The sequence below is a fragment of the Phaenicophaeus curvirostris genome, chromosome 14, assembly GCF_032191515.1.
Source record: "Phaenicophaeus curvirostris isolate KB17595 chromosome 14, BPBGC_Pcur_1.0, whole genome shotgun sequence".
In the NCBI taxonomy this organism is placed as follows: Eukaryota; Metazoa; Chordata; class Aves; order Cuculiformes; family Cuculidae; genus Phaenicophaeus; species Phaenicophaeus curvirostris.
Genome location: NC_091405.1, coordinates 19746828 through 19772626, shown reverse-complemented (window position 1 = coordinate 19772626; position 25799 = coordinate 19746828). Strand labels below are relative to the sequence as shown.

The window sequence follows — 25799 nt, the reverse complement described above, 5'->3', positions numbered from 1 at the left end:
AAACCTTCTAGGAACATTGCTAGGCTAGCAATACTGTGACTGTTCTGAGCTTTGTAGATAAGAGAAGTTGAGTCATGACCTATCTATTTGATAAGAAGTAATTTTTTGGTTACAAGGAATACTAAGAACAGGATACGAACAGCAGCAGGAGATTGTTTCACCTGTTTAAAACACATTAGCTTTTCAAGCACAAGTGTGAAGTGATAGCTGCAAATTAAAGGAAAAATGCTAATCTCATATGGGACACACCAATAGTAAAATTCAGTTCAGGTGGAAGGTGTAGCTATACTTTAACTGATAGTGTAGAGAAACAATGGTAGAGTCTAGTAGCAAGCAATTAAGCGTTCAAATTAGTTTCTCTATGTGAAATGTACTAAGCCAGTAGAAGCTGCATGATGGTTTCACAGTTTCAAACACAGAGAAGGAAGGAGCAGTCTGTATTGATTTGGTACAGAGATGGCCCCAGGTTACACCTTTTTTCTAGGCTGGGAATCAAAATGTCAAAAGACAGCACTTGCATTCCTCTCAGTCCTTAATTTGGTCCCACCTGTAAGACACCTTCACTGTTTGTTCAACTAAAAGTAGTTTTCTGCATCACACCAGCACCTCCTACACCTTCAGCCAGTTATCGCTACATGTTCAGGAACACTTGCCCCTGCAGTAGGACTACTTATAAGATCATACAGTGGAGCTCTGTACAGCCAAAACAGTTACATACCAGTTTGGGATTTCAGTTTTCACAAGTAAATACAGCAAAACAGAGAGAAGATCATCCGCACACATGGTTTCCACATTAACTAAAAAAAGGAATTTACATCTCATGTTAAGTCATATCATGCTTCAAATCAAAAGCAAGACCCATAAATGGGCTTCTGCCTCCTAAGACTAAGCTCCTAAGCCAGCTCTACTAGTAGAAAAAACGCATTGAGTAACCAAGGCAGCCCTTCAAATGTTCTCCATCTCCCTCTAAAACAGGTTGTCAGGAGCCAAAAAACAAAGCTAGATAAAATGAGTATCAGGTTAAGAGACCCATGCTTTCCCATCACAGAACCATTTCTGCAGTCCATGGTAGCACTCCAAGTGCAGCATATATGAGACTTTTCCCCCCACCAACACTGCATTTTTCAAAACGGGCATCTCTGAGTATTGATCTCAAGATTATCAAGGAGCATGAACAGCCAAGAACGATCTGGCACCGATCCTCAGAGTTTGAAATGGATCACCCTCAATTCTTTTGCATAAGAATCCATTTTTGCATTCTTTTTTGCATGCAGTCTTCTCACATGCTCTAGCTGAAACACACACAAGCTAACCAAATACCCTACCTCACCACACAAGAAACTATGCTGCAGCCTCTCTTGCCTCTATTTCAGAGACCTGCAAGTCAGATCCCAGCCTAACTGCTTAATGCACAGGAGCTATTCAAGCAGCAGTTTATATACAGAAGAGGTTTGTGTGTGCTAGTTAAGAAAAAAATTTAAAATCAAATTATTAGTTCACTAATTACTGACCTCTTTGGCTAGGAGACTGCATAATGATTTGTACCACTTTTCGTAGACAAAGTAGCTTCTGTTGAGGGGAAGTGCACTTGTTCAACTGACCCAGTTCTCGCTTTGCACGTGGTATATTAAAACTACAAAATAATTCGAAAGAGATGGTTGGCACACAGAGTTCCTGTGCAGGATGCCCAAACCCCACACTTTAACTCATTCAGAGCTGAAGAATGGTATTAAATACTTCCATCTCTAGTGCAAGTACGTTTTCACCTCCGTACCCTGTAAGTGGAGAGGGGAGCTTAAAAAAAAGCAAAGTAAAAGCAAAGGAGGTAGCGACCGATGCAAAGACTGCCCTAAAATAGCACTTGCAAAGCTTTACTTTTCCATCTCAAAGGAATAAAGGATAAATAAAAACTTGCTGTTGTCTGAAGGACAACACTTTCTGGCTGGCCTGAGACCTATTTAAGGCAGGATCTTGGCAACTCAGAGAGTCCACAACCATCACTCTCTCACCTGAACTCAGGCTTCACTCCAATGTCTTTTTGTTGCAGGTCTTGAAGGCTTCTCGTGATTTTATTAAAAGCAGCATCCTAACCAACAGAAAGGCAACAGCGTTTGTTTTTTTTTTAAATGCATTAGATTAATGTAACTAATCTTTAGCAATCAGAAAAACTTACCTCACTTGCCTCAATAGTCCCCACATATTTAAAGACTAGATCATAAATAGTGTGGTGTATGTACATCTGTAGAAGAAAAACCAATACTTTAGGCATGAAAGAGACAGTTAAAAATAGCTTAATTATTTTCCTTCATTTCAGATGCTTACTTCAACTGCTTGTTTAATCACATTCATCTGCTCTTCTTGCTTTGCAAGCATCCTCTAGAAAAGGAAAGCCAAACAGCAAGAGACAATTAGATTGTTTATTGCTTCAGTAACATTACGTACTGTGTATTTAGTGGAGTGAGCATTTACCAAGTGCGAATCTCTCAAAAGGTGCTGGAGACATTTGGTATAAAGCGCATTGACAGAATCCTGGGTGGGAGAAAAGAAAAAATGCATTCAGATTCAGGTTAACCTGACTTCAGGCAACAAAGCATAAACGAGCAAAGAGGAAGTCTTCCGTGCCTTAAGAGTGTGCACTGTGGCAAGACTTTCAGCTAGAAAAAATGCCTTTACCTAATAGTTAAGATGTGGTAATTCACAAAGAAGAAATCTACTTTCTCCCTTCCCACCTTCCTCAACTCTAGGCTGCTCTGACACAGGACAGCTCAACAGGACAAAGATATCAAAAGTTAACTGTGTTTAGTAAATTAAAAACCAAGGATGGTACTGACTATGTAGTGGCGGAGGCTTTTCCTTTCATGTTCTTTAAAGGTTCTGTAGAAAGAGCTTATGTATTTGTCAAATCTCTCACAATGCCTTCCCAAAAATTCTCTAACATCTTCAATGTTTTTAAGAGAATAGGAGTTGGGTGAAGCTGCAGATTCACCTGAAAAGAAAGCAGAGTTAACATAGGTTTAGAGTGTGTGTGTGCGTGGTAAAGTGCTTTTTGCCCCTACACACACAGCCAACTTGCGTGCAGTGAAACACAAATTCAGCTTACTATACCTTTAACTGAAGGAATTGCTTTTAATTAAAAGAATTTAATGCATCTCATTTGAAGTGGGGTCTCTTGCCTTTTATGTCGAGTATTTATTTGGAATAGCTAAAACTGATTTCACACACTTTTTTACCCCGGGGTAATTTATTGCCACAGATGCAACTCAATCTGAGTGAAAGTTAAGTTTGAAAGCAGATGAAAAGCACATTACACCATTGACTGAATGCCCGTGGAGGAAGCCAGTGTGTGCCAAGTGAGCTGTAAAAATCCCATCTTAGGTTTGTACATAAGCTATTCTTTATCTAGATGCACTTACTCTGAACGGAAGAGCAAAGTTACTTAATGTAAACAAACCAAATCTACCTTCTTTCTGACTAAGACAACTGGATCCTTTACTTGAAATTCCTATTGCTTTTCCAAATCCCTTTTTTCCTAGGCAAGCCTTTCACTTGCAGTCAAAGGCAGGCAATTAATAACAGGCTTCCATCTCATTCATTTCAAATTACTTCTGAAATTACAAGTTACCTCACTTCTGAATGGCTGCTATGTGACTACATAAAGTAATGGCCAAAAACTGGAATGGCACAAGAAGAATTTTAGATTTAGATTAATACTTATAGAGTTTAAGCCTATACATATGCCAGTTGCTTTCAGAACAGCTTTCATGCTTCCCTTGCAGCACTATTTTTACGCTACCCTACTATTACTTCGCTTGACCATCTTTTGTTTCAAATAGATTTTCTTCTGTATTTAGGAAGGCTAATCTTTTTATTCCAGAAAAAACACGTTTTAAGAAGCTTCTGTTCCTTTCAATTAGTAAACAGATTGTTATACAAATTCACAAGGAAATCCTGTTACATTCCCAGCTTTAACAGCAGCCTTGGAAATAATGTTCCAGCCTTAACAAGGGCACTTCCAGTATCAAGACTGAAAATAAACACATTCGGCTTCATGAGACAGACCCCTTCCCAGAAGAGCTGCCACATAACTGTGCTACACAACCTCGAGCCACTGATGAAACAAGTGTGAAAGAACTCACCTTGCCAGTTTGTACCTCAACCTTGCATCTCTAGATAAATGTCATGCGTAAGACTAAATCCCTTTTTTAAGCAGTTGGTGCTATATTGAGCATTGCTAAAAAAAAAAATCATGCTGGATCGCATGCTCTCCAGGTGATTTTTAGTGAGAGTCTGGTGCACATAACCCTACAGAATTAAGCTTGCCAGGCAGCAACTCAGTATTTCTCTCCAGCAGCAAACCAATTCCTACCCCAACAGATTAACAAATGGTAAGGGCCTTCAACCAAGCCAATGCTTTTCAGAACGTAGGAGATTTATTAAGCATTTCAAACACACTAATCTGCTCACTGTGCAAACAGAACAACCAAGTTCACGCTTCAATACATACTTGAGCTCTCTGTTTTTTCCAACGGATGAGCTATGCACAATATACTAAAGCTTTCTTCTTTTTCATTGTAAAATGTTTCCTCAAAAAGAACAGGCACTGAAAGATGGTAATTAAAACCAGTCCCTAAAACTATGAGGTTTCCTTGTACGAAGATCTCCTGAAACAAAAAAGAGAAACACATCAAGTGTAAAACTCTGCCAGAAGAGAGTTACTCTTTAGCTTCTGCATTGCAGAGTTACATTTCCAGGGGAAGTGAAGTTGGCACCACAAGAAAACCCCAGATTCGAGAGAGAGAGATTTCATATTCTAATGCTGTGTAGACACTGAAACAAAGATTCTGCCAGCCTGCATTAGCAAGCGAAACCTTGCTCACACCTGCTTTCTTTACAAGTCTGCTACCAGAGGTCTCAGGCCATTTCCAAGGTCTAAGCAACCATTTGCAGATTTTGGAGCACTTTTAGTAGATGGGAAACTGAACAACAACTTAGAACCGGGGCCTAAATGCAGCTTCAGAAAAGCACCACACATTTTGCCTATATTTTTCACACTCAGTTTTATCTTCTCTGACTACTGGCTAGCTCTTCTGTCACCATTAGTACACACTATCAGTCATCAACTGCAGAGAATCATCTATTGGAGTGTTCCCAACCCAGAGTCAGATCAAAACAGCAATACCTTTCCATTCAAGGTCTGAAAGTTTTCTTCTAGTGGCTTCAGAACGTAAGATTCAAACTGGCAGGTTGAAAGATTGGTGCTTGAAAGACTTCCTTTGCATGGAACCAACACCTAAAAAAAGTCAGATCATGCTGTAGAGAAATACGTACCACCATGTACCAGCACTGAAACACCCATAGCTTTTGTCCTCAGAGGCAAGCAGCTAAGTCCGGCTTAAACATTCGCTAGCAAACGTAATACACCTACAGATGCTTGTGATAAAATAAATAACGAAAGGCCATTGACAGACACACAGTCCAGTGACCTAGAAGTATTTAGTGACTTATCCGAAAATGGATGACAGACATCGCTGAAGCAAACAATACTAAGAGAAGGAGATTAAATCTTAAGTTACTTAGCACCAGTGACCTGAATGACCTAAAATTAGGCAGCTAGTAAAAGTGAAGTATGGTTTCAATCTAAAATGAACATGCATCAGAAAGAAAAACATCTAAGAATAGATGCTGCCAGAAATGAGTGACAGTCTGTCCACCAGGGATTCCAAACATTCAACCCCATTTTAAGCTACAAGTAGGAGAATACATAAGTTTGGTTCACAGCAGAGAAAATAAGCTTCCTGTACAGTTTAGAAACAGCACCAACGTTGATCTTTTACTACCCCACAACATATCAAGAGGTTCATATTAGTAAATAACAAGCAATTTAAACTGAAAGTTGTGCTGGTTCACCACGAAGTTTTGTAGGTTGTGCTGATCTTTACATGTGTCATAGCAGGCGTACGATTTAAACGTGTAGCTGCTACTACTCAAAAAGCAGCTTCTAAGTGTACTTATTTATACTTACAATACCATGGAGTTCTGCAACTTTGCTGCATAGATCAGGACGCCGCTTCTGGATGGCCAAATAAAAGGGATTTTTCAAGATATCTTCATCATACACAGCCATAAGGACTTCAGATATTCCAAGGAGATTTCCTAGAACACATATAGAGAATAGTTAATGTCTCACACAATAACCTGTTAAAGCATAATTGGGAATTTCCACAGGGCAGCTGTGATCCAAGTTGAAGCTGTCAGCCTCCTCTGCCCACAGAGGGGAAGGAGAACAGGCAACGCCAGCCCAGTGGCAGATCTGCTGCAACAACACAGGTGCCCCACCACCCATCCATAGCACATCAGGGCTAAGACAGACCATAATCAGCAGCACTAGTTAGCTACAAAAAAAACCACAATCCTGCCTGTTGAACAGCTGGTTTGGCCACAGCTCTGGAAGCAGGACCCTAACATGAAACGCAGTCATGTTTATGCTGAAGAAACTGCATGGAACTGCATGGATTTTTTTCCCAGACAGATCAAGCTCCCAGTGAAGGGCATTTTTTCCACATCTGCAGACAAAACGGGCCTTAACTGAAGAAAACATTACATATCAGGAACACCTCTCGAAAGGGAAAATAAACACATGCTTAAGATTGCTTGGCAAAGCTATCAAGTCCCTCATACCATAAATCTTTAAGAGCCTCTTAGACCTCCGCTAGAGGTGGTAGCAGACACAGCAAAGCCAGGAGGGTAGTTTATATGGTCTCTCAGGGCACCTCCCAAATCAAGCTTTTATGACCATGGTTGGCCCATGGAAGCCTCTCCATCTTTCTCAATTCGGTGATTCCATGTGCAGAAGGTGCTGCTATGACCTCCCCAAGACTGTGATGGGGAAAGTGTGTACCTATCATGCACCGTGTTGGGGAAAAGAGCACGTGGACACAGGAAGGCAGCAAAGCACGTAGTGACAAAACTGCAGTGCACAAGTGTTCCCAAGTGCTGCAGTTTTATTGCCATTTTTTCAGCTTAATCGATCGTCAGATCCCAAGGGTTCTTCCCATAATAGGAAGGGAGAGAGAACACATTCCACAAATCCTCCTCTTCTAGAAACTTTTATCTCGCCATAAAAACCCCCAACTGATAAGGTTTGCTAGAAAGGAATTAAAACCAGCATTTAATTCCCTGGAAAAACAGGTAGAAGAGATTTATGGAAGGAGACAAACCCCCACAGAAATCCTGAGCTAATGAAGCCTGCTATGTGATTGATGTAGCTCCAAAATCCTTGCCCGCACTTGAAAAAACCCACAAGGAAGAATCATTTCAGCTGACAGACCATCACTGGAAGAGCTAGAAAGTATAATCTTCAGCTCCCAGTTCATGTGTTACACAACACAAATAACTGGTTTTAGAACTCTTAGTGGCAGCTGCATAGATTCTTTTACAACAGAGCTACTGACACGGTTGAATCACCCTCCAGAGCTCCAGCAAGAAGGGAAAAGAAACTGCATTGAAACATTGAATTCCAGTATTTTAGCTACAGCAATACAACTAAGATGCCATCGACATGCTGTACCCCAACAAGGAAGCCAACGTTTCTAGTTCAGTTGTCTGTCACCCACCTTGAAGAGAAGCAGACGGCAGACACTGAACTGCTCACCCCGTGCCTGTTCCGACACAGCAGGAAACCACCACCGCTGGCCAAATTAGTGCTGTCTGAAAATCACCGTTCTGAATTTCCTTCCCTCTTCTCTCTCCCTTGCCACTGTATCTGCTCAGCAGCACATTAGTCTGATAAAAATGTGGGTACAGAAAAGAAAGGGTGGAATAATTGACTGAAACAGGTGGGTTCACATGGATTTCCACCTGTCTACAGCATCCTTCAGACAGAATTGTGGATGTACAAACCATCTCTGCGGCAAACATAGAAACCCAAAGGATTTTATACTAAACTTAAATATATTACATCTACGGAACCAAGAAAGCACATTAAAGCTCCTCCAAATTTTGGCTCGGGCATTTTTGAGATTCAATTCCTTTCCACCCCAAAAGATAAAAGCATCTGAAAATGCTGCCTAATGCATTGCTGTAATTCTAGGAACGCATTAGAAGACTCCGTTGAGAGTTTGTTGGCAGAACACAACATCCAACTCCAAGATAATGTAACTTGGAGGGGCGGCATCGGCAGGGATGCAGACATTCTGCTAGTCACACCTTGGGCAGCTGTAGATTTATTAACACCAAGAAAGGCCTCGTACACTTCCTGCTTAAATACATTACCAGAATACCTTAATGCTTAACGGAAAGCCCACCCAAAATTGCCATAAGCCACACTCACTATGCAGTTTATTACATTCTACCATGCTGAGCTGTAAAGCAATACACAAGTACTAATGTTATATAAAAGGTTTAAATGGAACCACTTAAGTGTGTGGCTTCATGCCTGTAAACACGGAAATAGCTCAAGTCGCTGGCAGAACAGAAGCTGGTTGGGCAGAGAATCTAAGAAGCACTATGTTACTGTTTAAAAAAAACCCACACAATCATAACCTTCAAACAGCCAAATCCTTTCTAGATTGAGAGCAGAGTGATAATTCTAACGATACAACTAATGGTACAAAGGATAGCTTAACTGAAAAACATACCACAGAATTGAAGCACGTCACTGTTTTCTCCAAAACACGGGAAACTAAGTCTTACGACCTTTGGAACTCAAAACAATGAGTCGGATTTAACTACAAGTGTTTTGACATTCAAGTGAGGCACCTTTCATACATCTCTCAGGTTTCAATTCCTTTTCAAGAAGGATTTTGAAATTTAGACAAATCGCCATTAAAATAGAAGATGCCATTGCATTTGCATCATTACTTGGCAGTTACATCCACATTCAAATTACACACATATTTACTCAATTCTTAGGCACATCACCCTCCGAGGGCCCTGCTACAACACTATTAAAAACCTAACAGGCTCTTAGCTGGGATGCAGCCATCAGGTACCTCAGCATCCTCTCCACAGAAGCCCAGCTACAAAGCAGCAGACTGCTGCCTTCTCCAAACTCTCCAACACCAGATCCATTAGCACATCACATTCAAGAAGCACAATTTGACTGAATTTCACCTGTGTAGCCACACTCCTTAGCATGACAGCATCAATTCCATCTTAGTTCAGACTCCACGACAAAGGCCGACTAACTAGGGCATCATTTACTGAAATAATCAAAATGAAAACATCAGAACAAACAGTAACTTACTCAAAGATGTTTAGCTTGGAGTAGCAGACGCAGACACCTCTGAAGCACGTGTGTATTTATCACACCAGCAAACTGCAGAGCTCTGCAGAATAAGAGGAACCAATTGCTCCCCAGCTCTAAATGACTTAAGATTTCTTCTTTTTTTTTTTCCTTACAGAAGTGTTTTTCCTCTTTGGGAGCACCACTTGTTAGCAAGAACAGCTAAATCTAAGCTTATTTTAAAGCACTTTGCAAGGAAATAGGAATCTAACAGTGAAATTTAACTAGGTTCAGTCGAAATAAGTCTGGTTACCACTTCAGCTGCTGTTTTACCTGGACTATTACTCCTCATATTCAATCTGCTTCTGGGCAGAGGTTACAGCCCAGACTTGAGCCCTCAAAGCAGCATTCACCTCTAAATAAAAACAAAATATCCTTTCTCTGTTTCCCAGCACACAAGAAGCCCTACTCCCTCCCCTAAGGGAGGAACAAGGAGCACTGTATGAAAACCAGCTCCAAGGTGTGTTCCAGTGCACCTTGCTCACCATGAGGGAGCAAGGGAGGAAAGAATCTATTTCCAGCCCTCTCCAACTCAGCCGCAACTTGTATTGATTTCATGGAAGCGGAGCATGTCAGGATAACACCTCTGAACTATCAGATTATAGAGTGGTGAATTTGCATCAGGTAGCTCACAGCTTCCTAACAACCAGGGAAAAACTAAGTTTCCTGATCCCAGGACATCAGTCTGAGACCCACGGAACAGGGTCTCACCCTTCTCGGACACGGACCCCACAGCACCAGTGAGCACTGGGCAGGCCAGTTTCCATCAGCTTTTCACCTCAAACCCCAGAACTGAGACAATTCTTGAAAAACAATAAGAAGGTTAGCCCTTCATATTTTAACAGTGTACTTGGAATCATGGAATTGCTGAGGCTGGAAAAGACCTTTAAGGTTATCAAGTGCAACCCTTTACTCAGTACTGCCAACTCCACCACTAAACCATGTCCCTGAGCACCACATCCACACAGCTTTTTCAGATCACCCAGTCCAACCCCCTTACTCAAGCAGAGTCACCTTGAGCTACTCTCATTAGATGTGGACACATTCTTATGTGTTTCAGATTTGAGGCCAAAGAACATATTGGCTTGACTGTCCACAGTAGTTGTTCCTTTCCTCTAGTGAACGCACATTTTGATACCAGCAGCTCATACTTCAACAGGCAAGCTTCCCACTTTTATCTCAAAAAACAGAAGTCATCACTTACTCGTCACTAGCAAAGTATTGAGAACAAGCTGTATTCTCTGCTTCACAGCAGAACTGACTAGATTCCCGATTCTCAGTTCTCGCAGGTTTAGAAATCCACCAAAGGAGCTGCACAGAATTTTCCTTCTTTGGCTTCCCACCCTTAAAGCTGTGCTACATTCTCAGCTGGAGAGCCCTGAGCAAGCCCTGGAGCAGAGCACAGACAGCCCTGATCAGTGAACCACATAGACAATCACCAGGATCAGGTTTAAAGGGAAAACATTAACAGAAAGTACAAAGTTCCCAAAAGAGCTTCTTAAACAAGAATACCTCCTCCACGAGTTTACAGTCACCTCCTCAGGCTGGCAGGGGTGTCAGCACACTCACTGTTTTGGGGGAATGAAAACTAAAGAGTTGAAGTACAAGGATAAATAATGTTTTACTTAAACCAATTATTTTGGTCCTTTAGTTACAGGTATAGGTCCCGTACTGAGGGCGTGCACTGCTGAGACGTGGGTCACAGAGGGAACGCTGTTCCTCAACAGTAGAGTTCGAGCACCACTGCTCAGAGCAGACCACACGAGGTCAACATCAACTCCAAGACCAGCAGCAAGGCTGTAAAGAACTCAAGCGTGGAGGGGCAGAACCAGCACAGGCCACCCATGGAGAAAAAGAGGGATCTGAAGCCAGAAACCCTGGGACCCTGTTGTCCTTCATTCAGATGGTCCTCAAACCAGGCAACTGGACAGGAATTTAATCCACTCTACGTGCATCCCAATAGGAAAACCAAGTCCTTGCAGGCCAGCACTAAGTCTGACCTCATTATTGCAATAAACTTCAACATCAGACCAATACTGGAGTCTCTACTTACGAAAAGCCTGTAGGATTACACAAGTTCCTTCCTTCAGGGAGGGGAGAAAAGGTGAGGAAAGCTGGAACACAATTCAGCAGGTAAATGTTTGTAACTAGCAAAATAATTTATTTTAACCACCACAGGCATTTTAGTGCTACATACCGCACTACACATGAGCCTGAGGTAACCCAGAGCTTCCTGATAGCAAACACCTGGATGCAGACATCTCATATTTTTCTGTGATACAAGTAAGGATTCTTGCCCTGGATCAAATCCTCAAACCACTTTACCAGCAAAACACTCGGCAGAAAGTGAATCGCAGCACAGTTATTGAAGGAAGTTCTGCTGTGTTATCAGTTATTAGGGGCGGAAGGAAGTTGATGCCACAAGTAATTTTCACTGTATCCCATCCTTATTTTCCTTCCTTATCTCGGTGGCTTCAAGCTTTCCCAGGACACAGCATTCTACAGACCAAACTCTGTGCACAAGCTCACTCTAAAAGCAAGGCCACGCTTACCAAGCACTTAAACAACACAGAGCTGCCTTTACCCAATGTTCTACTTACAAGTCAATCAGCATTTAATAAGTAGATGTTCAAGAAGCATCGCAGAACACTTCATAATCATTTACCTTATTGGGATAGGAAGAATATAGTTGTTAACATCTGTTGCAAGAAAGCCTTTCTGCAGAACCAGGAAACAGATTTCCTTCTTAGGCTGCTTCCTAATTCGTTTCTAAGGACTTTCACATTCCATCCTAATAGTGTTCCCAGGACGCTACGTTGGCTAGTCAGTGTCTTATTAGAAAGCAGTATCAAGAATTGGATTTTGATAACTTCACACCTGTCTGAAACTACTGCTGAACTCCAAAAGTTCCCACAATCTCCTGGCACTGCATCCTTGCGTGCAGCTGGATTCAGTTCAGCTCCAACATAAACAACAGCCTCTTTCTGCCCAGGTGACAGACCTAAGGATGCGTTTAGGAATTATTCCGCACGGATTGTAACTGCAGCCACTTTTGGGTTTCAGGAGCCGCGTGCTCCCCAAACAACTCCCCCCTCCCTCCCTGCTCAGCTGCTTCCAGTGCAGCGGCTCCAGGATTCCGATGAGCTGCAGCGAACAGCGATTCCAGTGATGTGGCAGATTTCAGACACAGCCACTCCACACACAAATACGCACAATTCAGCCAGCAATAAGCTTAACACTTAAGTCACACAGGACCCCAGATTCAAACCCAGAGCTAATCCTTCTTCCACCTGACAATGATTAAGCAATTATAAAGCTTCACTTACAATCAGGTCAGAATCATCCTGGATTTCTGCATTCCTACAAGGAAACGGGCATGACCAACTCCCTGCTCCTGGGCTACCAGCACAGGAACCTGCGGGGCGCTGCTCCCTTTACTCTGCAAACCCCATAAATAAAAGGATAACTCACCCCACGGGTGGCAACCCCAGCCAGAGCCGCACAGGGCCCAGCACGAGGGCCAAAACTGAGGCACAACAACCAGCGGAGTCCAAGCCACCACAGATCCCAGTCCAGGCAAACCTCTGGGGCTGAGCGAGATAAGTCGCTGTGAGGAGCAGCTCTCTGGGGCGCAGCCCCAGAGAGCTGCTCCTCACAGCAACTTATCTCGCTGGCAGCGGGCACCCCACGCCACGGATGCTGCGATAAGGGACAGGGTCACGCAACCCTTCACAGCGACACGTCCTCTCGGCTTCTCTGGTCCCCAGAGCAATAGAAACCCAGCGGTTCCCCCCCCCAAGACCCCGAGGCGGACACGGCAGCGCTGTCACCGCCACCCCCCCCCCGCCCCAGCCCCGGCTGAGGCGCCGGGTGCCTCAGGGCAGCTCAGCCCGCCCCGCGGCGCTCGGTGCCGGCCCCGCGGCTCTTCTGGAAGGTTCACAGGGACACAAACAGCGCCCGGGCCTCGTCACCGGGCTGAGCTCCAGCCCGCTCGCCGGGACAGCCTGCGAGGCACCGGCCCTGCTGCTGCTGAGGAGCCGCAGCGTTCCCCTCAGGCTCCGCCGGGAGGGCCCTGACCCCGCACCGGGGGAACCGCAACAACTCCCAAGCTCTCCCCCCCGCCCCCCCCCTCCCCGGGACATCCCGAACGCTCGTGGGGAGAGCCGAGGATTGCAAAGCTCCCCGAGCCCCTGGGGGCTGCGGCGCGGGGACAGGGGGCGCCCGGGACCCCTACGGAGCCGGGTTTGCGGGAGGTTCCAGTGACAATTCCAGCCGGACCGAGCTGAACGCCCCGCGAAGAGCCGAGGGCAGCGCCCCGGGCCGGGCGGGGCCGCCAGCACAGCCCGGGCCCGGGACAGGCCCCGCGGGGCCCCGGCAGCGGCTCCGGAGCCCCCGGGAGCAGCAGCACCGAAACCCGCGGAGCCCCGGCCCGGGGGCAGCAGCACCGGAGCCCCCGGGAGCGGCAGCAGCTGCACCGAACCCCCCGGGAACGACAGCAGCTGCACCGGAGCTCCCGGCAGTACCGGAGGCCCGGCTCGCGGGGAGCGCCAGCAGCAGCAGCAGCGGAGCCCCCGGAGCCCCCCGCCCCGCTCCCCGCCGCCCCCTCCCCGTACCGGGCTGCAGGGCGGTCCCGGCGGCGCCGCACGAAGCCAATGGCCGCGGAGCGAGCGCGGCGGGGCAGGCGCGGCGGGGCCGGGGCGGAGGCGGGGCCCGCGGGGCTTTATAGGGGCGGGCGGCGGCGGCTCCGGCCCCGCGGTGCCTCGGCCGGCGGTTCCACCGGCTCTGCGGGGCGTTGGAGGACTTACCGAGCCCTGGCTGCCTCGGAAACGGCTGCGGGGCGGCGGGAGCGATGCCACCGGCCCCTCGGGTGCCCGCCCGGGCTCCCGGTGTGAGCGGGGAAACCGGTGGGCGCTGAATGAAGGATAAACCGGGGGTCCCTGAAGACCGGCGGGCGCTGAATGAATGAGTGAAAGGCGGCGGTCCCTGCAGACCGGTAGGCGCTGAGCACGGTGGGAGCTGGATGCCCGGGAGCCCCCGGAGGCAGCGCCTGGGCCAGCGGCCGCTCCCCGGTAGCCGGTGAAGCGAGGGGCCGCGGGGATGGTGAAGGAGGAGTGCAAAGCGCTGCTGGACGCGCTCAACAAGGTGACCGCCTGCTACCGGCACATGGTGCTGACCATCGGCGGCACCTCGGACTCGCAGAACCTGCGGGAGGAGCTGAAGAAGACCCGGCAGAAAGCCCAGGAGCTGGCGGTGGCCAACAGGAACAAGCTCACCGCGGTCCTGAAGGACAAAAGCGTCAGCAAGGAGGATAAAGCCGAGTTCGAGAGGCTATGGGTGATTTTCTCCACGTGCCTAGAGATCCTGGAGATCGACATGAGGAGAGCGCTGGAGCTGGGCCACGAGTTCCCGCTGAACGTCCCCAAGAAGCACCTGATCCAGACGGGAATGAGCGGGGGAACCTCGGGAGTGGCCGCCAGGGCCATGAGCGTCCAGAACATGAAATACGAGGCTGAGCGCAACATAGACGTGGTGGATTTGAAGGACCTGGAGAACGAAATCAACCAGGTAGGAGAGATGATGTACGAGATGGAAATGAAGGTCAATGTTCCCCAGTGGACAGTGGAGGCTAAGCAAGACCCAGGGGCTGAACTGAAATCCACCATCAGTGTGGGCGCCTCTTCCATCGGGATGATCTCGGTGGAGGAAAATAAATCCTTCTGCGATATCAGCAAGGTTCTAGCTGGGATTATTTTCACTGCCGTGCTCATCATCGCTATTGTCCTGGCAGTGTGTGTGGTAAAACTCTCCTAGGGCGGTGTGGGCTCTGGACGGGAACCGTCCCTCTCTGGTCTGTCTTCAGAGCAGTTTATTTACAAATGGGGCACTTGGATGAGCCGAGAATTCAAACCTAGCACTTGAAACAACAAAGCAAAACTTCTGCCTCTCAGTATCCTAAAAGGCGCGATTTGTTTCTTCTTGCTTTTGGGAAAAAAAAAAAAAAGGAGATGCAAATCAGCTTGCAAAACGGGATGTCTTCGTCTGCTGGACTTGTAACGGTTAACAATGAAGTATCAGGGTATTATCGCTACTGGCCGTAACAGGGATTTGTCTGCTATTAATAGATTGCTGTTCTCAGAAACCTGTATTTTTTATTCTTGAATAGGCTCGGGTGTTTGCTGCTGGTCACTGTTTACAGTGTTTGGGAGTAAGACCAATTTGTTGGCTAGCACGGGTGTTTGAATCGAATACGGGTTTTTTTCCATGAAGTACACAAAATATCTCAGTGGAGGAAAAGGGGAAGGGTGAAAACCCCAAGAAAAGAATGTAAACAAACTCTATTTTAGGTAGGGAGAGGGGAAGCTGGGAGGAGGTTGGAGCAAACAGAACAAGCAATGTTTGATACCAAATACTGTTTGTGGATTTCGAGAGGGTTTGTACCGAACCCGACTGCACGGCTTGGCAGAGCGTACGCAGATGACTAATGGCTTTCCAGATCCAGAGAGGGAGAAGGGAGAGCTGCATCTTCAGAAAAATACTAGCGAGTCGTGGTTCTCATCCACGATTTTGTCTTCCCCTGCAGAAAGGCTGATTCTTCCTACAGGTTCAAGTTTTTCTTTCTGTAGAAGCAAACAGCTTCTGCTGCACAATTACCTGTGAGCGTAGGAGCAATGAATCTACCCACAGCAGAAGCAGTCATTTTTCAGAACAGAGTTTGGCAAACAAAAATGATGTCAAGTTAAAGCAGACCTTTTTAATGATCCAAAGAGATCCCCTCTCGTCTTGAGAGGCAGGGATTGATGCCTGTATATGTATGCAAACTCTGGAATTCTTTGCAGAAATCCAGACAAAGCTAAAAATGTGACTTTGTTACATCTCTCATTGGTGTCTAATGACTTATTTGGGAAGCAGGGAGCCTGTAGCATTGGTGAAGTTTGAGGCATTGCAGTTTTGGGAGGAGAATGAAAGAGCAGCATAAAAGTTTCCAGTGCTTCCCTGTAAGATTGTCAACATTTAAATGTAAAACTGGGAGGGCGGACACTACTTCTGCAGAGAAGCTCTGTACTGTTTCAAAAAAGGATCTCTGTGTTATAGTATTCATCGTGTAACTTAAGGAAATGTCTTCTGTTAACTGTGAACACACACTATCCCTTCAAAAATGCTCAGTACATACTCCACTGTGCCATAGGTGTATGATGCACTCCACAGGCAGCCATAAAGACCCTGTAATATTTGGGGTTTAGTAAGTTATTATTCTCCTGCATTGATTATTACAGGCACATTATCAAAAAGTAACAATCAGACATGTTTTGTGAAGTTACTAGGCAATAGTCTTCACGTTTGTTCAATAAAATTAGGTTGACACACTCGGAGACAGCTAATATTTTTAAGTTATGAACTAAACATACTTTGAAAAACAGTTTATTCTTTAAAACTTAACTGGATTAAGGGAGAACAAGTGTGTGATAAATTTGAATCTGATCACTTGTAAGTGATAAAAAATATAATGTCAGTGGGGAAAGAGAATAAGTGGAAACCTGAATTATAGGCTATAGACTTGAAGGATAATGTGAGTTCTGCACATTGGTCCAGTCCAGCTCCATTCACATGGGAATTCACAGTTTTATATGACGACTCCACATTCCTTTCTGTTGTGTTTCATTTCTTCCATAGAACGTGTTTTATATGTAGTTAATGCAGGTTCATAGAGATCCCCAGCAGATTTCTAACAAAGTCAAGCCTGCATTTATCGGTGCTACTGTTTCAGTCTGTCTAGGCAAGGTGTAATCACTGTGTGTTGATTTAAATGAGAAGATCTCCTTCACAATCACATTTCTATTTAGGGAAAATAGAGGAAAAGATGCAGGAGAATGTATGTATTTGGATTGCCACCACTGGTCACTGAGGATTTGTGGGCATTTTCACTCTTTGCACTCTCCTCTCGCACAAAACCGAAACAAGATGAAACCACCATTGCGCAAAAGTACTGCTGCTTCTTTAAAATTAATAAATAAATATATCATGTAGATTTGCAGTCTTCATTTTTTTCCCCACAGGAATGCAGCCAGAAGGAGATTGCAAATGCTATTTTTCTAAGTGACAAATGGGAAGTCAAACTTCAAAATACTCTATATTTAAATAACATGATGAAAATGCAAATACTGTCATGCTGATCAGGGAATGAGAACGCTACTGTGCTTTAAGTACAAAAGATGGTCATTTCTTCATTTCAGTGTTGTTCTACTTCAGTTCTTTTGTCTTTATTCACAAGATACACACCTTAAATTTGCTGTATACTAAAATCTTGAATTGACTGAATCCTGACTTGAATTACATTGCGTTTGCCTGTGCATGGGTGGTATTTTCTACACTTTGAATAATTCAAATTTGTTACTGTCACTATTTATTTAACTTAAAATAAAGTACGTTCTTATAACTTACAGGTTGGCTTGCAGCAGTAATTAAAACAAAGAAAAACTGGGAATTGCTTGTCAGTAATCTCTTCAAAAGTTCTTATCTCTGCCTTAGCGAGCGGCTACAATAAAGTTTAGGATAACAGGGGTGGCACTGCCTTTGGCACTGCCCGTTCAGGGGTATTGAGTAAATTACAGCACCGTTGGCTTGGGCAATTGAAAACAGGAACAGATGGGACCTGACTGATGTATTAGATCCTCCTGATGAGGATCCAAACTCTGCCCTCTTCCAGCCAGCAAGGCTTGCATTTGCTTTAGCAAAAAGAGAGCCAAAATGTAAGGAGTGTGAGATTGGGGCCTGTGGTATTGATAGCAGAAACAATCAACTGTTATATCCAGCTCTCGGAACTCAGGCTCAATGCAACAACTGATAATTTTATGGCAGGACTTCCAGTCTATCACCATAAAACCCTCAACGCTGTTTAGTTTACTAACAAAATGAACACAAAACCATCATTAAAATTATTCTCCTTATGTTGCAGACAACGTAACATCAAACTTCAGCATTATGGATATGAAATAAAATCAGTTTCAAAGTTTTTCATGTGAATAGGAAAATATTTTTTATGTGAATTCAGTTATTTGAAAGCAGACTAAACACCTGATGTCATGACCTTTCGGATTAAAAATGAAACACGTGTTTACTGTTTGAAAGGATTGGTGATGAGCTTGCTTTCCTTCTAATACAAGGTTTGTGTGTTTACGTACGTTTTCCGGGAATACCTTCTATTGAAGTGCTAACTGAACTCCTAGTCAACATATTTACCCTTCACAGATTTTCATTATGTAAAAAGTCATTCAGTAAGACCAGTGGATTACAGATCTCTAAGTGCGTTCTCTCAATACGATTATGTAAGTCTTTTAATGCAGGAAGAGATCGGGACAAAACACTAGCCTACACGTGAGCAGCATTTGCTGTGCTAAGCATGCAAAAGCAGGGTTGGAAAAGAATATCTTTCATATAAAATTATCTGCATAGGTTGAGGGAATGAAAGGAAGGAGATAGACAGAGGTAGTAAATATGTCTTCATCTTATGTTAGCAAATTATGGTTTTGGTTAATTATGATACAATAGCCTCGCAACCATAAACTAATGGTTGGACTCGATGATCCGGTAGGTCTCTTCCAACCTGGTTATTCTATGATTCTATGATATAGCTTCTCTGAAGAAGGCAGTATCTTTTGTCCGGTGTTCTATCCCACAGTGGAACTGACTCCCCATTCTCTGGTTAAGTCAATGAAGTGGAAATATTTGGATTTGCTACATGTTTATATCAATTTTAGACAAGACAGCCCTCTCCTCAATCTGTTTCACACTCCGAGGGACTTTTTGTTGGAAGCAGGCAGTCCCAGAAGGCTGGATTCTCATCCATCCTGGCTGCTGCAGTGCTGTGAGGCAACTGGAAATACCGATAATCAGCTACTGCCGATTAAACCTGTGGAAAGGTGAAAAGTCACATGGCATTTAACCAGCATGAAGGCTCTTCTGTCTCTTCTCGTACAGCCAAGCACAAGTGTTTCGTACTGGAAGCAATGTGACTTGAAGCCACGTGCGCAAATACAAATAAAATTACAGCATCTCTGAAGATCTGTCACCCACAGAGGCTCATTAGCAAAAGCAATTATGTTTATTGACCAGTTCCAGTAATTTTGTCAGAATGTCTTCGGCAGTTTTCCTAAGTGCCCACAACTGACCTCTTGAGCCTTCACAGGGTAGGGTGGGGGCCTGGGGCTGGTTTTCCTTCATTTAACCGTATGCTTTCATTATTTACACTGTATTGCATGACAGTATTTATCTTGTATTTGCTAATAACAATGAAACGTTCTCACCAAGCCTCTAAAAGCCAGTTCTAATTCCGAAATGGAAGTGACATAGTACATCGCAGCGTGGCCTGTGATTTTGGCTGGTTTTCTGCTATGCATTACAGTAATCCCTCAAGTCTGTGATCAGCCAAGCCCGTTGGCTCTTGCATACAAATGTTCAAAGCACATACACAGTTGAACTCGCTGCTGGGTCACAGCATCTGGAATTACAGTGCCTAAAACACGACTTCAAATATCATGGGGGTTTTGTAAGAATAGTAAACGTCAAAGAACAGGAAAGGCCATACTCCCACATATGATGATTTTGAGGAAAAAAGAGAATTATTTAAAAATTCAAATGCAATTCCTTTGTATGATCCTGAAAAATCTGTATATAAATAGCGTAAACCTTAGGGGAAAACCACCTGGGAAAGGCAGAAATGAGAAAACAAGACCAAAGAAATTATTTAACTATTTATACCATATAAAATGACTGAGGAGTAGCTGGCACACCAAACGTGATACTCTCTAAGCAACTTAATCCAATATGCTAATCACATCTGTAACTTTATAGGCAAAGAGACCTCAGTTCTGGGTCCTAGTGGGAGTGGTTAGAACTGTCAGTCATACAGTCCATCCACACTCATTTCAGTGAGAAATCACATGTGTGAAGACTCTTCATGTAATTGAAAGCTGCAGAATTAGAACCATCATTTCAGTTTGCATAAGCCATGTAATCCATTACGTGTCTGCTGGAAGTAGAACATTTCCAGTTGTTAATACTATCTGTAACCTATTTTTCTGATCTCCTTTAATATGTTGCAATACTATTTTGTATGGAGGTAGCTACATTTTTCTTATTATTTTTAGCCAATCTATTTAATGGTGCTATAATTATAAAATCATAGAATCATAGAACGGCGCAGGTTGGAAGGAGCCTTAAAGTCCATCCAGTTCCACCCCTGCCCTGGGCAGGGACACCTCCCGCTGGATCAGGGGCTCCGAGCCCCATCCAACCTGGCCTTGAACCCCTCCAGGGACGGGGCAGCCACCCCTGCTCTGGGCAGCCTGGGCCAGGGCCTCCCCGCTATCATTGTGAAGAATTTCTTCCTAATGTCTAATCTCAATCTCCCCTCTTTCAGCTGAAAACCGTTCCCCCTCATCCTATCCCCACACTCCCTGATCAAGAGCCGCTCCCCAGCGGTCCTGTAGGCCTCTAATGAACCTGCATTTCCTAGATTGGATGTTTATTCACATTTTGGACATTATATGTGGAAAACTTTACAGTGAATAATCTGTTTAGTTGTTACATTATTTGTTGCTTGCCTATTTATTGATATTATGTGAGCCAAACAATCTAAAAGCTTTAGAAAGCCATTTCGAAATAAGCCAGTTTAAGAAGTAATAGCCATGCTCAGTGAAACCTCTTTTTTTTTATATACTTACAACTTTTTTTGATACTTTTGAAATCCATCTGTGATGAAATTAAGGAATAAAATCAAATGTCAGCATTAACAAAATAAAACATTTCCTAAAGTGAGATGTCGGTGCAAGGGACTTTTTCAAGGTTTTGCTATCTTGCCTGAATGTATATATATAATTTTTTTTCAGGTAACAAGGTACTTAAAGCCTCAAAACAGACAAGTTCTGTAATAACATTTAACTAAAATCCTACAGACTCCTCCCCTTTGGTGTCTGCTAGAACAAATTCAAACAACTCAGAGTACGACATGTTTAATTAAAGACCTACAATGCTTTCTGCTATCCGCACGCCTTGATGTGGCAGGGAGATAAGGAGATTTCTGCGAGGCCAGCTGGTGGGTCAGCAGCAGTATTACGATTACAAATCCAAGTCCTTGGTCCCTGCCCCTGTGTTGATCCCCAGGGGCTGTGCTGGGCAAGATTCTAGAGCCAGAAAGGGTCATTGGGCACTGGAACAGGCTGCCCAGGGGGGTGGTGGATTCACCTTCCCTGGAGATATTTAAGAGTTGGGTAGACGAGGTGCTCAGGGACACGGTTTAGTGGCAGATAGGAATGGTTGGACTCGATGATCTAAGACGTCTTTTCCAACCTAGTGAATCCATGATTCTGTGAAGCCCTAGCAAGTGCAAACCACTCCACAGTTTCCCAAGTGAACTGAGAGCCATCAGCTCATTTATTGGCCGAGGAGGCCAACAGCGTCCTGGCCTGGCTGAGCAGGGCAGGGGTCACCCCCCTGCACTCGGGGCTGGGGAGCCCACAGCTCCAATCAGGGAGCTGTTCAGTTTTGGCCCCTCACTGCAAGATGGACATTGAGGGGCTGGAGCGTGTCTAGAGAAGGGAACGGAGCTGGGGAAGGGTCTGGAGCCCAGGGGCCCTAGGACTTTCAAAAGACTCATTTTAACGTTGGCAACTTCATCTTCTTCCTCTTCCACCCCTCTTTACCCTCCTCTTCCTTTTTCTCCTCCTCTTTCCCCTCCTTCTCCACCTCTTTCCCCGCCTCCTATTCCTCTTTCTTCTCCTGCTCCTCCTCCTCCCTTTCCCTCCTCCCTTCTCCTCCCATCTCCTCCTTTTCCTCCTCGTCTTTCCCTCCTTCTTTTCCTCCTACTGCTTTTTCTTCTTGTCTCCTCCTCCTCTTTCTCCTCCTACTTCTCCTCCTATTCCTTCTTCTTTTTCTCCTCTCTTCTTCCTCCTCTTTCCCCTCCTCTTTCCCCTCTTTTCTTCTCCCATCTCCTCCTCTTTCTCCTCCTCTTTCTCCTCCTCTTTCTCCTCCTCTTTCTCCTCCTCTTTCTCCTCCTCTTTCTCCTCCTCTTTCTCCTCCTCTTTCTCCTCCTCTTTCTCCTCCTCTTTCTCCTCCTCTTTCTCCTCCTCTTTCTCCTCTTTTCTTCTCCCATCTCCTCCTTTTCCTCCTCCTCTTTCCCTTCCTCCTTCTCCTCCCGTTGCTTTTTCTCCTCCTCTTTCTCCTCCTCCTTCTCCTCCTCCTCTTTCTCCTCCCTTCTTGTCCCATCTCCTCCTTTTCCTTCCCCTCTTTCCCCTCCTTCTTCTCCTCCCGTTGCTTTTTCTCCTCCTCTTTCTCCTCCCTTCTTCTCCTCCTCCTTCCTCTCCTCCTTCTCCCCCGTTCTCCCCCTCCCCTTCTCCCCCGCCGTGTCCCCGGGGCGGTTCGATGCCTGCGGGGGGCTCCCCGTGGCGGGCAGCGGCCACGCTGCTGCTGGCTGCGCGGCGGCCGGCGGGGCCGCGGGGCCGGGGGGACTACGAGCTGCTGCTGGTGCAGCGCAGCCCCGCCAGCGGCTTCATGCCGGGCGCTCACGTCTTCCCGGGGGGGCTGGCGGACCCGGACGACTTCTCGGCGGAGTGGCTGGAGCTGCTGCCCGCCCCGCCGCGCTGCGGGCTCCCCGCCGTCAAGCCGCCGCCGCCGGGCCGCGCCCGGGCCCCGCTGTTCGCCGCCGGGAGCGGCTCGGGGCTGCCCGCCGACGTGGCCCTGCGGCTCTGCGCCCTGCGGGAGGCGTTCGAGGAGGCGGGGGTGCTGCTGGCGGTGCCGGAGCGCGGCGCGGAGGCGCTGCCCGAGCCCGAGCTGCGCGAGTGGCGGCGCCGGGTGCGGGAGGAGCCGGGCGGCTTCCTGCGGCTCTGCCGCCGCCTGCGCTGCGCGCCCGACATCTGGGGGCTGCGCGAGTGGAGCAACTGGCTCACCCCGGCCCCCGGCGCCCAACGCCGCCGCTACGACACCGCCTTCTACCTGTGCTGCCGCGAGCGGAGACCGCCCCGCGCCCGGCACGACGGCGGGGAGGTCACGGCCTGCCTGGTGAGAGCCCGGGCGCCTGGCCCTGCCCGGGGATCCCCTCGCCTTCCTCCTCCCCGAGGGATCCCTCGCCTTCCTCCCCCACCCCCGGGGGATCCCCTCGCCTTCCTCCTTCCGCCCCGGGGGATCCCCTCGCCTTCCTCCCACACCCCCGGGGGATCCCCTCGCCTTCCTCCTCCCCGAGGGATCCCCTCGCCTTCCTCCTCCCCGAGGGATCCCCTCGCCTTCCTCCTCCCCGGGGGATCCCCTCGCCTTCCTCCCACACCCCCGGGGGATCCCCTCGCCTTCCTCCTCCCCGGGGGATCCCCTCGCCTTCCTCCTCCCCGAGGGATCCCTCGCCTTCCTCCCCGCCCCTACCGAGGGATCCCCCGCTTTCCCTGTTGGGAATTCCTTTGCCTTCCCTCTTGGTGATTCCTTCGTCTTCCCCAGGGAGGCTCTAGAAAGGGATCTGGACAGGCTGGATCCATGGGCTGAGGCTCTTTTTTATAGGAGAAAAAAAAAAAGAACAGTTTTTATAGATTGTTTTTATTATGTTTTTCAACTTTTTAAACATTTCATTTTGTTATTATTTTGGCACAGTTTACATGCGGTTTTTATTGTGTTCAGAAAATTTGGACTGTTGCAAGGTCCTTCTGTAAAGGCTTCCTTGCTAATGGCTTTAAGGTTACTGATACCTTCCATCTGCTCATGAAACCCTTATTCTGAACCTTGTTTTCATCTTACAGTGGTCTTCACCTTCAGAGGCCATTGAACGCTTTAAATCTCGAGAAATATGGTTTCCTCCACCTCAGTTCTATGAGTTGTGTAGACTGTGCAACTTCTCTTCGCTCCAGGAGTTGAACAAGTTCAGCTCTGATCGAGCTCTAGAGGGGTGCGAACGCTGGATGCCTGTGATGTTAACGGCTTCTGACGGCAGCGTGCAGCTATTGCCAGGTAAGATAACAGGTTATTTTAAGTACAAAAAAGCTTGGGAATTAAAACATACTCAAGCCATGAGACATAAACCTGTCTGTAACTGTGAGGAAAATATTCTTTTAAGTAAAGTTATTGCACACTTTTTATACTGCATGGTTCTTTTCTTTGATGCAGTTGACAGTGGCTGCTGTCAGAGACAAGCCACTGAATCAGACAGCATCGGTATTTCTGTATGCACTCACAATCACTTTGTCTCATATGGTTGCCATTAATACATTTATTTATGAAGAATTTCTACTATTTTAACTCTTTTTTAATCTGAAGGATGTATTAGAACTCCTGTTTTCCTCCTGTCCTTTTTCCTACTTAGGCCTTGCTCTCATTTCGTAATCATATAAATTTCTGCCTTCTTGGAAAAAAAAACCAACCCACATTTACTATTTATAATTACCTGCTTCTTTAGCTGGCTTTTCATTATGCTTTCTCTTGTCTTTTTTTTTTTTTTTCGTCAAAACTGACCTCTACAATTCCTGTATTTGTGGTGTATCCGCTCTCATGCACAAGAGTAACATGCATTTATATGGCAAGACACTTTTCTTCAACAAAACAGAGTAAAATGACAGTTTCTATTGTTATTCCTACCGTAGTTTGTCTTTATACACTTGGAAGAATGTGTGTTTTCTTCTCCACCTGTTAAATAAACTCATATCTGACCAGGCTGTGATTATACAATATCAGGATTACCAGGAACACTGCAACATCCAAATCAACACCTCAAATGTGCGCTGCAGTGTCACTGGCAGATACTTAGCAAACTTATGTCTCTATCTTTAAATCTGAAGCAGCTTAGACGCAATTTACTTTTGTATTGTGAAATACATTCCCACTGAGTTCAATGTCCTGACAGATCTTAAACAAATGGCTGTTGTCACTCACGCAAAAGGCTGAAAAATAAGGTAGGCAATGTATAACTAAAACTTTTGTTTCTGCCCCCAGGAGATGAGTTATATCCAGAAGATCCAGATTATACGGGAGAAAAGAACGTGGTCCTGTCAACAGATAAGAAGGTTGATGATCTCATGAAAGAGGGTAGTGTATTTCACAGGATAGTAATAAAGAACACCAACAATCTTGCTATCTATGTTAATATTCAAGCGCAATATAAGCATGTAAATCCAGTGATGGTAAACACTGATTTTTCAGATTACAGTAGCAAATTATAGTATTTGTTCGGTTTAAAGCTAGAATATTTTTCATTACATGCACATTCACTGTGGTTTTGGTCCTTTCTAACCATTTATGTTCTTTTGTCCTGCCAAAGCATTTTGGGTGGGTGGGTGCTTTACCTGTACCTCGTTCTTTGAGTCTTTGAAACAGCACAGTTGTGTCCGTTCTGAGGTTTAGACGCTACTGAAAATTTAACAGAGCCGTCAACTTAATTATTGATTAACTGAAATGCGGTTTGATGGTAATTCTACTGAGCTGTTACCACCTTATCCTACTTACTTATTCATTGCAGAATATGCTGCAGCACTGGTCTGTTGGGTCACGC

The 25799-nt window shown here is 45.6% G+C and overlaps 3 protein-coding genes across 5 annotated transcripts in view; 2 read left to right on the top strand and 1 right to left on the bottom strand.

Moving 5' to 3' along the window:
• Positions 1-14011, bottom strand: part of ANKRD27 (ankyrin repeat domain 27) — a 33528-nt gene extending 19517 nt beyond the window's left edge. Inside the window, exons 1-11 of one of the 3 annotated variants that reach the window (XM_069868650.1) lie at positions 13897-14011; positions 6023-6153; positions 5180-5290; positions 4505-4661; positions 2832-2986; positions 2470-2529; positions 2323-2376; positions 2174-2239; positions 2010-2086; positions 1512-1633; positions 719-797 (exon numbers count right to left, since the gene is read on the bottom strand). In XM_069868650.1, coding sequence (XP_069724751.1) covers positions 719-797; positions 1512-1633; positions 2010-2086; positions 2174-2239; positions 2323-2376; positions 2470-2529; positions 2832-2986; positions 4505-4661; positions 5180-5290; positions 6023-6124 — 983 coding nt within the window. In that variant the 5' untranslated portion in view covers positions 6125-6153; positions 13897-14011. Of the gene's footprint in view, positions 1-718; positions 798-1511; positions 1634-2009; positions 2087-2173; positions 2240-2322; positions 2377-2469; positions 2530-2831; positions 2987-4504; positions 4662-5179; positions 5291-6022; positions 6154-8636; positions 8657-10487; positions 10643-13896 lie in introns of those variants that run through there. The other 2 variants (XM_069868648.1, XM_069868649.1) reach the window with 2 other exon arrangements.
• A 334-nt stretch (positions 14012-14345) lies between these two features.
• Positions 14346-17721, top strand: RGS9BP (regulator of G protein signaling 9 binding protein). Its single transcript, XM_069868519.1, has one exon. The coding sequence runs from the start codon at positions 14381-14383 to the stop codon at positions 15092-15094; it is 714 nt and encodes a 237-aa protein (XP_069724620.1). The 5' UTR covers positions 14346-14380; the 3' UTR covers positions 15095-17721.
• Positions 17722-22699: 4978 nt separating this feature from the next.
• Positions 22700-25526, top strand: NUDT19 (nudix hydrolase 19). Its single transcript, XM_069868820.1, has 3 exons — positions 22700-23335; positions 24058-24265; positions 25244-25526. Exons 1-3 carry the CDS (start codon positions 22700-22702, stop codon positions 25468-25470), a joined length of 1071 nt encoding a protein of 356 aa, XP_069724921.1. The 3' UTR covers positions 25471-25526.
• Positions 25527-25799: the final 273 nt, after the last annotated feature.